The following is a 12,685-nucleotide window of genomic DNA, read 5'->3' on the forward strand; positions in this document are numbered from 1 at the left end:
TTATATGCAAAATGAGGAAAAATGCAGTATAGGGGGAAGAATTATGTCAGAAGGAAAAAAATTAATCATCACAATTATGTGATGGTTATACGTAGATTGGTACTAAAACCAAAACTGTGAAAGCAAAATAGCAAAGTAGTATGAGCAGGCAGTCTAGTGTGGTTCCTTGCAAAAAGAAAAGCATATGTCACAGTCAACTCAATTATTTTTTGTGGCCTACATTACATTTTGTGCTGAGTCATGTTCCACTGGGTTTTGAAGTCAGATGGCCTTTCACTCTCAAGTTCTTCACTGCATGGCTGCTTAGATGTAGATGTGATTGTAGGCAAACAGGTGAGTTACAAAGTTAAAAAGTGTTTATACACAAAGAATGTTGGGAGGTGGCTTTTTATTCTGCTTAGAGGACTCAAGAACTGTTGTGGATGTGTAAAAAAAGTAAAGGTTTTACTCTATGCTAGGAATGCTTCTGTATATATCAAAATGTAAAGTATATATCATATTAAACTAAATGGTTATATATACAGTAAAAATATTTAAAAAGTTACAATTTTAGAATATTTTATTTTTATAACTATCTTTATAGTAGTAATGCGAATAATGTTATCAAACATATTTGTTTTGTTAAACTACTATGTATGGTTATAAAAACATAATAATAAATATTATAAATACATGTATGTTTCTGAGAAAACATTTTAAGAACAGGTAACTTTTCATGTATTCATTATTATTTTTAAATATTTTAATTCTATTGCCAAAAACACATTTTTAACTGACCTTAGCTTGAATAACATATACACTAAAAAATTCATACAGAAAACATTTTGCCATCTGACTTCAAATTAGCAGATCTGAACTGAGAGTAATATTAGAATTGACATTCCAGTTAATCCAGGAGATAGAGGAGGACTTTGGTATTACAGCAGGAGTTAGGAGTGTCAGAGTTATAACAAAGAAGATTGTATGGAAACTTCGAAGAAAAAGTGAGAATAAGCAGCAAGATTAAAGCCATAAAATATTAGAATAATTACTGACTCAATTTTGATGAAGCCGGACATTTATGTATTATTTATGTAGCATATTTCAATATTGTTGGTATAGCTTCATATACAGTTGATTATAAAGAAATTCTTTCTGTTAGAGTAGGTAGGCAGACATGAGCAGGGCTGAAGAAGCCCTCCCACACATACAAGGAATGTCAGACAGCATCAGGTGATAGGCAGTTGTTAAGCTAGCTAACATAGTGATTGATTGCAGCTGGCACCAGTGAAAGGCGGCCTCTCAACAGATAGAAAATACCTGAAGCTAGTGATCAGTAGCTTTAGAAAACACCTGAAGCTGGTGATCAGCCGCTTCCAGATAAGATAGGAGTTGAGCAAGTGGGCTCCAACAGGCTCACTAAGAGGCAAAATGGTGGAATTTAACTAGTATATGACCTTTCTTTAGGAACACACAACTGGTAAGATTTTACTTACATTTCCAGATACAAGTCACTGTTTTCTCCATTGTGTTCAGGAGAACTTATTAATTATTCTCTTCCAACTCTTTTGATTTTGAATTTTAGCAAACTTTATGCATTTGTTTCCCTTCCTGGCTTGTAAACTTCTTGAGAACAGGAATCACTGTTTTTGGTAGCTGCATTTGTTTAGAAGAGTTTTTTTTTTTCTCTCTTTCTTTTTAAAAAAGATGTTTAGTAAATATTTACTAAAATAATGAAACATTTAAAAGTTTGGTATTTAAACCAAACTTTTTGGTTTGGTATGTGGGTTTACAGCTTAAAAGAAAATGTAGCTGCTTTTCCAGAAGATGTATATATAAAGTATAGAGACACTGTATTCCCTCATTTTGGTAATCAGTTCCAAGGTAAATACAAATTCTAATGTCAAGTACATAAATATACAAAGCTCTCTCAGGTTGAAGTTATGTTTACACTGGTGTTTAAAAACTAAATGATAGAAAAATACAGGATCTTTACACCTAAGAGTCATTATTAAGGTATAAAACGGAACATGTAAAAATGTGAATATTCTTGGCTCAAGAAATAGTTGTATAATTAAAGGTTTTTTTTTTTTATCACTTATCAGAGAAACACCACCTTTACAATCTGTCCATTTCTTGGCATTTTTCAATTTTTACATTGATTTTTTTTAAAAAGAAAAGCTTGTGACCTTGACATTAAAATGATATAAAAATATAAGTAATATTGACAGAGAAAAAATTGAAAACAAAAGGGGTTTTTTAATGCTCTTAATAATGCCTTTTTTTTTTTTTGACGAAGTCTTGCTCTGTTGCCCAGGCTGGAGTACAGTGGTATGATCTCATCTCACTGTAACCTCTGCCTCCTGGGTTCAAGCCATTCTCCTTCCTCAGTCTTTTGATTAGTTGGAACCACAGGCACTTGCCACCTGCCCAGCTAATTTTTCTATTTTTAGTAGAGACAGGGTTTCACCATATGAACAGGCTGGTCTCGAACTCCTGACCTCAAGTGATCTGTCTGCCTTGGCCTCCTAAAGTGCTGGAATTACAGGCACGAGCCACCACGCCCAACCAACGATACCTTTCCACAATATGAGCAGTAACATCTTAACTCTAAGTCTGCTCTAGAGCTTACCAACACATTTTTAGCTGTTTTAAACATATCTGATAGTCCTATAACAATGACTTTGAATTAAAATGGATTTCAAGGATTTGAACAGAAAGTAATGGCAATCTAACTTATAAAATGGCTTTGAAATTAGATTATTGCATTCACAATTCTAGTGAAAATCATGTGGTCTTATGAATGTTTTCTTCTGTGTGTGTGTGTGTGTGTGTGTGTGAAAGATTTTCAGAGCCCTTAATTCTTTCTTGTCTGGCACACACTATTTGTATTCCGTAATCAATGCTCTGTTTTATTTGCCCTTTAAAGGACTTGCAAAATGGAATCACCGGTATTATAAGGAGACTCCATGTTTTAATATTTTATACCATTTCATGAATAGTAACCCAAACCCTCTCCATCATATAAACATAGACCTTCAAAGTACTTTTGAGATTTTTTTTCCCTTTCTGTGAGAAAGATTTTTTTCTAAAGCAAAACATTCAATTAGTTGACTTGTAGTCTTACTGAGCTAAAACCAGGGTAATAATTGGCAACTTCTTGCATGTTTGTTAAGCAATCTGTATCGATTATTTTTGTGTAAAATTCTTTCAAGGATTGCTGCCCTATATTCAACTCCACAACTTAATGATATAGAAAAACATATTCAATTAAATAAGTCACATCTTGCTAGCTTGGCACTCCTGTCTTTCTTCCTGACTTCACTATTAAACAGGAGAGAATTTTATCTAAGCATATGATTTTCCACAGAATCGGATCAAAGAGACCAATTAAAGAGAAGTCAATTTTAAGAATTTTTCCTATTTGCCATTTGATATGGTTAGACCTTGTGTCCGCACTCAGCTCTCATCTTGGATTGTACTCCCCACAATCCCAGGTGTTGAGGGAGGAACCAGGTGAAGGTAATTGAATCATGGAGGCAGTTTTCCGGATACTGTTCTTTAACAGTGAGGTCTCACGAGATCTGATGGTTTTGTAAGTGTTTGGCATTTCCCCTATTGGCACTCTCCTTCCACCTTGTGAGTGAAGCACTTGCTTCTGCTTTGCCTTTTGCCGTGATTGTAAGTTTTGGGAGGCCTCCAAAGCCACGCAGAATTTTGAATCAATTAAATCTCTTTGCTTCATAAATTACTCAGTCTGGGATATTTCTTTATAGCAGCATGAGAATGAACTAATTCACCATTTAATGATTATTCTCATTTTTAAATTACAGTTTTCTTAAAAATAAATTATTATGAAAAATATATGGTTATTGATAGAACTTAAAGTTATTCAGAGAAGGTTTGTATCTAAACTTTGCCACTTATGCCATGTAAAAGTCATTTACTTTTTGGAAAATTACTTATATCTCAGATATCTCACTATAAATGTGAGTATTGATGAATACCTCATAGTATTGTTTTTCAGAGTGCCCGAGACTTTGAAAATCCCCAATTGCAGTACAAATTATATTTCTGTAAAATTGTTTGGAGAGATAATATATTCTTAAGAAAAAATACCACGTTTGTCAAATAATATGTAATATAAAATTAATATGATATATTATTTTCAATTAAACATTTCCTAATTCTTAGATATGTAAGATTTAGAAAATGTTTAAAGATGATTGCCTATAAATTGCACATATTTGTCCCCTTGTACCTCATTGACCAGACCTTAGTCACTTGCACACACCTATTAACAAAGATAGTTGGGAAATTCACTGCTTAGCTGGCCAACTATTTGCCCAGCTGTACTTAGCTTCTGATTGCTGATGGAGAAAGCATTGACTGGATATTAGGGGATAATTAGAAATCTTTTGATCTCTTTACATTTGCCATAATAAGTATTTATTTTTATTTTTGTTTAATTTTTTCATCCCATTGTATTTAGTGTTGGTATAATTTGTCCCTTTTTCCTCCCCTTACCTTTGCTGACTTGATACCTTTGCCTTTATTTATAACCAATTCCACTCCAGGCTGTTTGGCTCTCTGAGCACCAGTGCCTCTCATCTTCATCTCTCTTTGTCAAGCTGAATGAGAAAGTGCAGGTTTTCCCAAAGCAGCCTTATCTCTCTGTGCAGGTACTTTCTCCCACTCTTTGGATAAGAACAGAGGTAGTTCAGCAAGTCCACCTAGATTATATTCTTGGAGACTATGTTGATTTTATTTATGAAAAATCATGTTTGACTTGTCACAATGTACTCCCTAACATCCCCTGTCATGAAATCTGAGAAAACCTCCGGCAGAAAGAATGCTTTTCTTTTCCATTAGACACTGCATAATTTCAGATCTTGTCCTCCATTAGCTTATGCTGGAGTACACGCTGGCAAACCAATTGATGTGCTTTAAGTCCGAGTGAGCGGTTTTGTAGGCCTGCCTGACCACACTCATGTCTGAGCATTCTCCCTCATACATGTGTGTATATCAGTACAGGTATATGCATATTCATAGGTATTATTTTGTTGTATTTCGGATGGAGACAAGATTAGTTTTTCTCCCTGAAGTCCATACTCTTTTCACATTTTGTTTTTCCTTGATACCTTTTCTGTTCCATTATACAATGTGACATTTAGTAAACATGTTTAGGCTCCTATTGGTGTGATAGTTTTTCAGACTTCCTTGTTTTTAATAAACTTGATAGTTTTGAGGATTACTGGTGAAGTATTTTGTAGAATGTCCTGCAATTGAGGGTTGATATTTAATCCTCTAGTTTATTATATTTTTTGTTTAATCTCAATTTCCCTTTCCAACCTTTGTTTCCAAAAGTAACCATTCTGATCTGCCCCGTGGTTATTTTAGTTGTTTTCATATGTTCTTGTGTGTAAGTGCTGAACTTTTTACGTTTTCTGAAAGCATCTTTTCCCCGTTGTGCTTCCATCGGTATGATTTCTTTTAATTTATCTTCCAATACAGATTTTAGCTCTATTTATGCATCTAAATTTCTGTTAAGCTTGTCTTTTCAGTTTTTTAAATTAGTTGCTGTATTAAGTTCTACTTCATTTATTTCCAGTTTACTCTTATTCCAAGGGTATAGCAATTCAATTGATCCAATTCAGATCATAGGTATGTTCCAGTGCTTCTCATCTTAAGGGTCCTTGAACTACAATTATTCTTTTCTTTTTACTTTGATCCTAAAAAATTTCTATTTCTCTTCTCAGCCTCTTAGACAGCACTATGTATAAAACTTCTTACCTCTAACCTAGTGTTGATTACAAATCAGTATATCAACGTAAGAAGGAATACAGAATATTGGGTTTACCTTTACATGTCCCTTTTGCTCAGAATTCTAGCATAGGAAGTTCTAAATGCCTTTCTGACCATGTATTGCAATACTTGTATTCTTGGAGCCCATGAGACTGTTGAAAGCTCAACTTACACAGTATTTTGTACACAGCTCTCTAATCACATTAAGTTATTGTACAATGTGACTTACTAGTAGACAGATGACTAGAGGAAGAAAACAGAATACCAGATGAAGCTCACCTCCAAGGCTTCTTTCTATATCCATTCACTTAGCCCCTCAAATCCTCACTGCCTTTGTAGTCAAACAGCTTTCCTTGCTGTTTTTAGGCAAACATGTTGGTCTTTTGTAATAAAATCACATATGCTAGAAGAGAACGTCCTTCATCTCATATAATTTGTGTTCAACCTTTTTACATATTGTTTCTACTATCTGGAATACCTTTCACAAATTATTCACCAAGTTGAGAGCTTCTAGACTATCAAAGTCAATTTAAGTGTGGTCACTTTATAATTTGTAGAAACCACTTTATGTGGATATATAATTCACTGCTTTATATATAACTCATTTAGAGATTTCTGTATAACTCATTTTCTTTATGTTCAGGATATTATATATATGTGTATGTTTATATATGTATGTATACATTATATGTATATATGTAATTCTGCATTTATGTAAATATGGTTATTTACTGTCACGTATCATAACATTATATATATAGTTTTACTTCATTTCAGTTATATTACATTGCCTAAAATAAGGTAAATTTTAATACATTGTCTTTGTGTGATTTCAGATAAAAAGATCATAAAAAATAGAAATGGGTATAGGTATCAGTCACAATTTTAGAAAAGAAGTGTAAGTTTCTGACAAAATTAACTTGATATCTGCAGGAGCCCATTTACCATCAGGGAACATTTTAGGCCTGATAGATTGGGATATTAATAGTCAAAGACACAATCTGTTGTTCATTAAACATTCCACCTGAACAGATACTTAAGATCACCCGTAGAAAATCAGAACAATTACTCTAAAATTTTCAAGACACCTAAGGAGAAGTGACAGCAGGAGCTAATCAGCTTATAGAAAATTATTCTAATGAGCTTCCAACATGTTGCTTTTATTTATTTTGACTTATAAAGGGTCTACCTATTGTATTCAAATATCCGTATAACAAGTTTTATGCTCTTTATGTTTTATGCTCATGTTCTAGTTCTGGGAATATAACAGTAAGAAAATTGTAACAGAAAAATCTAGTGATTACAGCACCATGGAAGTTAATATGTGTTCAGAAAAAATGATGCATGGAAGGGACTAGGAGAGTGCTGGGAAATGAAATTTCTAAACAATATGGTGGAGACTCACTGAAAAAGCAACAGCTGCATAAAGAACTTGAAGGCAAGGGAGTGAGCCAAATAAATATATGAGGGTGAGATTTATGAGCAGAAGAAATCTAGGAGAAGGCCTGAAGATAAAATTGGCTCTGAGAAGTGCAAGAAATGTACACAGTAAATAACAAGAAAAATAGTTGGAGAAGTATTTAAAGAAATAAAGCAAGACAAAAAGAGTTTGACAATGGAGCAAAGGGAGATTCTGATGGGCCTAGTAGCCTACTGTAAGATCTTTTACGTTGAGTGAGATAAGAAGTTGACCACTGACAGATCTGAGCAGAGATGTGTCATGATATAAATGACATATTAAGAGGTTAATTTTTTGTGAAGCATGAAATCATAAAGGCAAAATTAGAGATATTACTCACACAATGGCTACAGCAATCCAGGTGAAAGATTATTATGTCTTAGATTCAGGTGGTGGTCCTGGTGATGAGGTAGCAGAGGTCAAAACAATGTATTTTAAATAAAAAGCAGGATTTTTCTGATGGACATGTGGGGTGAGAAAAAGAGTTAAGGGTTATTTCACTTTTTTTTTTTTAAGTTTAAACAATTTGAATAGCAGCTTTGTAATTAACTGAAATGAACAAAACCTTTAAGGAAGCCAATGTGGGTCAGATGTCAGAAGTTTGTGTTTAGACATCTTAACGTTGAGTTTTCATTAAACACACAGGTGGAATGTTTTGCTAACAAGGTGGATATAAAAATCTAAATTTCAAGGGTGAAATGGTCTTAAACTGTGAATTTATTCGAGACTAGCCTGGACTACATAGCAAGACCTAAATTTTTCTCTACCAAAAATTTTTTTAAAAAATTAGGGCCGGGCGCGGTGGCTCAAGCCTGTAATCCCAGCACTTTGGGAGGCCGAGGCGGGTGGATCACGAGGTCAAGAGATCGAGACCATCCTGGTCAATATGGTGAAACCCCGTCTCTACTAAAAATACAAAAAATTAGCTAGGCATGGTGGTGCGTGCCTGTAATCCCAGCTACTCAGGAGGCCGAGGCAGGAGAATTGCTTGAACCCAGGAGGCGGAGGTTGCGGTGAGCCGAGATCGCGCCATTTGCACTCCAGCCTGGGTAACAAGAGCGAAACTCTGTCTCAAAAAAAAAAAAAATTAGCTGGGTATGGTAGTGTGCACCAGCCTATTGTTCTAACTACTTAGGAGGCTGAGGCAGGAAAATAGCTTGAGCCAGGAGTTCAAAACTGCAGTGGGCTATGATTGCACCACTGTACTCTATCCTGGGTGACAGAGGGAGACCCTGTCCCCAGAAAAGAACCATAAAGAAAATACTGCATTTGTTGTTGTGTGACATTTATGTATTTGAATAAATGGCATATAAGATGACATGGGTCATATGACATGGTATATGTCATCTTTTTGCCATTTGTGCAAATATTTTTACATTTGTATTATGTCAAAGAATTACTGCATGGTTATTCTTTTAACAGTGACGTATCAAATGATCTAGAACTTTATATCTAGTAGTAATACATAGATTTAAAATAAACTTCCACATTTGCAAGAAACATTTTTAGATCATTTTGATATTAAAATGAAAACATATGGTTGCCATAACTTCTGGAAATTATTTGCCTTTTCATATGGAACACGTGAATGAGAGTTTCACTGTCATACTTACAGAAGTCTCATTTCTCTTTTATGTAAGAAAAACTGTGGATAATGTGAGTTGTTTGAAACTGGAGGGAAATCAACAACCATGGATTGCTCTGAATTTATACAACCAAAATAGATTTAAAGGACACGAGAGCTTTTGTTATTGGCCCTCTGACTATATATGGTATTAATTTAGTTTTTGTCTTGAATCACTGGCAAGCATATGAGTTTATGCAGAGGTTTTACATAAGCTTTTGTTGTGTTATCAGTGTAATTTTTTTACCTTAGGGAAGTAAAATGTTCTTAAAAGATCTAACATAAATGTATTACAAATACTCTAGTATCATTCCAATAATATATAATAAATATTTTTCATGGTTAATATACTTACTAGTTGAAAAAGAATAATATTTACTTAAAATTGTTTATACACTTTCCCTTTAAAATTATTTTTTCAAAAAGTATATTTAAGTTGTGCTTACTCATTGAGAAAATGCAAATTAAAACCACAGTGAAATGACATCTCCTACCTGTTAGAATGGCTATTATTAAAGAGATGAAAGATAACTGATGTTGGTAAGGATGAGGAGAAAAGCGTACCTTCATACATTGTTAACGGGAATTTAGATTAGTACAGCCATTTTGGAAAAGAGTATGGAGTTTCCTCAAAAACTATAATTGCTATATGATTCATCAGTCTTCTGGATATCGAAATCAGTACATTAAAATCTTATGTTCGCTTAAGCATGATTCACAGCCAAAATATGGAATCAACCTAAATGTCTCTCAATGAAAAAACTGAGAACGAATATTACGTATACACAATGGAATACTATACAGCCTTAAAAGAGAAGGAAATTCTGTCATTCAAGACAACATGATGGAACTGGGGGACGTTATGCCAAGTGAAATATACCAAGCACAGAAAAACAAATACCATACTATTTCACTTAATGTGGAATATGAAACAGTCAAACTCATAGAAGCAGAGAATGGCATGGTGGTTACCAGAGGCTGGTGGGAGTGGAGAGAGGGATGGAGGCAAAGGAAATGTTGACCAAATAATATAGTTTCAGTTAGACTGGAGGAATAAGTTTTAGTGATCCATTGACTGCATATTCATCACAGTTAATAATGTATATTTTGAAACTGTCAAAAGAACAGATTGTTTTCATTCTTACCACAAAACGGTGATAAGTTGAGGTATTAGAATGGATGAATCTTTCTACAATATATACATAAATTAAAACATCAAAATGTACTCCATAAATGTTATTTATAACTAATATCATCAATAAGACAATTACATAAAAATATAGAAGAAACACAGCCTTTAACTTATGAGACAGTGGTATGAATTAGTGTCTTTCAATTAAGAAGACCCCAATTATAAAGATAGAACATTTTTTAGCATACTTAAAATATACCCCTATATATTTGTCACTCATTGAGACACAGCTGTGCATTTGAATACAAATTTTAATACATAAAGTCAACCATATTCATATAACAATTTTGTAATTCAGCTATCACATCTGGAAAATGAGAAATTTTAAAGCAACCAAGTAAGTTTTAAAACTAAGTAACAAAGAAATATATATTATGTATTCTCTAGGGATAATAGTATAAATATAAAAATATATGGGTTTGTATTCAAAATATAAATAGCATATTTAATCATGTTTAAGAACTACTTTGTCTAAGTACTCATTAAACTAAGGCAAACAATATTAAAAATGTACAAAGATTAAAAAGGGAAGACATAAATCTTTATGTACATAAAAATATTGGAGAAAATGTTAATAACCAATATGTAAACTATTAGAAATAAAACATTTTACCAAGTTGGCCAGAATAACAATCACCACAAAAATATTCTTTCACAAGAAAAGAAAATAATGTGCTTGAGAACAGTGATCAGAAATTGTATTAATATTCTTAAAGAATGAAAGTATTTTGATAGTCATTATTCAGACTGTATCTTATTTATTTTTCTGTCTAACAGATAAACTAATTTCCTGTAAGCATATATTACACAATATTAGACAAATTCTTGTATTTGCAGGAAGAAAGCTGAAACCACCCTTACAAAGTTTATAGAATTAATTGGGGAAGAGACAGGGAGATAAAAAAATAAATCAAAGCTATAGTAAGTTTTGTTTTTTCCAATCACCTTTAGCAAAAACCACAACTACTTTTCTACCAACCTGATGAAACATTGTTTTCCCTTTGAGATATTTCTTTAGGTCTTGCATACTGGCAACATTACTGACTCAGTTGGTGTGAGAAACCCCACTGACATTGGCAGGTCTGAAGGATTCCACAAGGAGCTGACTCACCAAAAATTGCAGTTTTCATACCCCTGATTATTTTATCTTTTTGACCCTAACCAATCAACTTTCTGAATCATCCAGGTTTTTGCCCTCTATAATCCCTTTAAAGACTGCAGCCAGAACTCCTCAGAGAGATGGGTTTGAGAGTCACCTTTCATCTTCTAACTTACAATGTTGTGATCATTAAACTCTTTCTCTGTTGTAAACCCTGCTGTCTCAGTGTAATCAGTCTGTTGCTGCACAGCAGGAAAATGAACCTATTCATCCTATAACAAAACTACTTATATTTGTCTTCCACAATGAAAAAGTAAAACAGTTTGAGTGACACAAAAATTCACATGGCATCTATCATGGTGGGACCAGCTCTATTGATTTGCTTCATCAAACTATGGCCCATAAATCTCTGTTAAATAAGGACATTAAGATCTTTCTATTTTCTTTTCATAGCAATTCCCACGGTGGTTTGTTTTTAGTAGTCTGTCTTTTGTATCTACCAGAATGTCCCTGTTTCCTCCTGCCTTTCAAATTCAAACTCCTTTTTGTTTAAGTTCCTGGTTCTTAAAGGGAATTTTATTATTCTTTAAAAAGTATTACAGCCAGCCATGCATACCCTACCTTTATTTGAAATAATGGGTATACTTATAATCTACAAGGATTGATTACTGAGATACTGTCACATGTAGATTAAGCTGATGTGACAAAGGTCAGTTTTTCCCTACCCTGTGAGTATCTCAAAACATGAACCTGCTTTTTGTAAGCTGTCACACTCTATTGTTCATCATTTTTTTCTGCTTATAGAAATGAGATGAAGTGAAAGAGAGTAGAGTAGAAACTGGAATACTTTGTAATGGACAAAGTACCAGGCACTGTGTCAGCTGCATAACAAGCCACATTTTATACAATGGTGACAAAAATCATGCAGTGTAAACATTCTTGTATTGATTTAATTCCAATAAAAATTATGTTCATACTTGAACTTTTTTTTTCTCTGATAATATAGGCATCAGTGATCCAGATGCAGAAACCAAATCCATATCTAACTGACTTCCTGCTTTTCTATGACATCATCCTTCAGAAAATGGGGCATAAAGAAGAACATGATAAAGGTAAGTATTGCTTTTCAAAAATCATTTTTCCTGAAGTATGTTTTTAATAATTTTACACATATTTAAAATAATATATAAAGACATGATTTCAGTCACGAACATAGCAGATAAATATTTGAGGAAATGTAACTACCCAACAGGTTCACCTTGAGTATTGCCTAGACAGAGCTGATTTATCAAGACAGGGGAATTGCAATAGAGAAAGAGGTTAACTCACACAAAGCAGACACTGGATACGGTATGGAAGATTGCAGTTTTATTATTATTCATATCAGTCTCCTTGAAAACTCAGGGATTAGAGGTTTTTAAGGATTATTTTATGGGTAGTGGGGGCAGTGAGTCAGGAGTGCTTGTTGGTTGGGTTAGAAATGAAACCATAGCAAGATGAAGCTGTCCTCTTGCATTGAGTCAGCTC

The 12,685-nt window shown here is 33.6% G+C and overlaps 1 protein-coding gene across 1 annotated transcript in view; it reads left to right on the forward strand.

Annotated features, from left to right (window-relative positions):
- Positions 1-240: 240 nt before the first annotated feature.
- LOC144581491 (uncharacterized) overlaps positions 241-12,685 on the forward strand; it is a 241,027-nt gene continuing 228,582 nt past the window's right edge. Inside the window, exons 1-2 of the mRNA XM_078365722.1 lie at positions 241-333; positions 12,165-12,270. Of these exons, the coding sequence (XP_078221848.1) occupies positions 241-333; positions 12,165-12,270 (199 nt within the window). The remainder of the gene's footprint in view (positions 334-12,164; positions 12,271-12,685) is intronic.

The sequence above is a fragment of the Callithrix jacchus genome, chromosome 1, assembly GCF_049354715.1.
Source record: "Callithrix jacchus isolate 240 chromosome 1, calJac240_pri, whole genome shotgun sequence".
Taxonomy (NCBI): domain Eukaryota; kingdom Metazoa; phylum Chordata; class Mammalia; order Primates; family Cebidae; genus Callithrix; species Callithrix jacchus.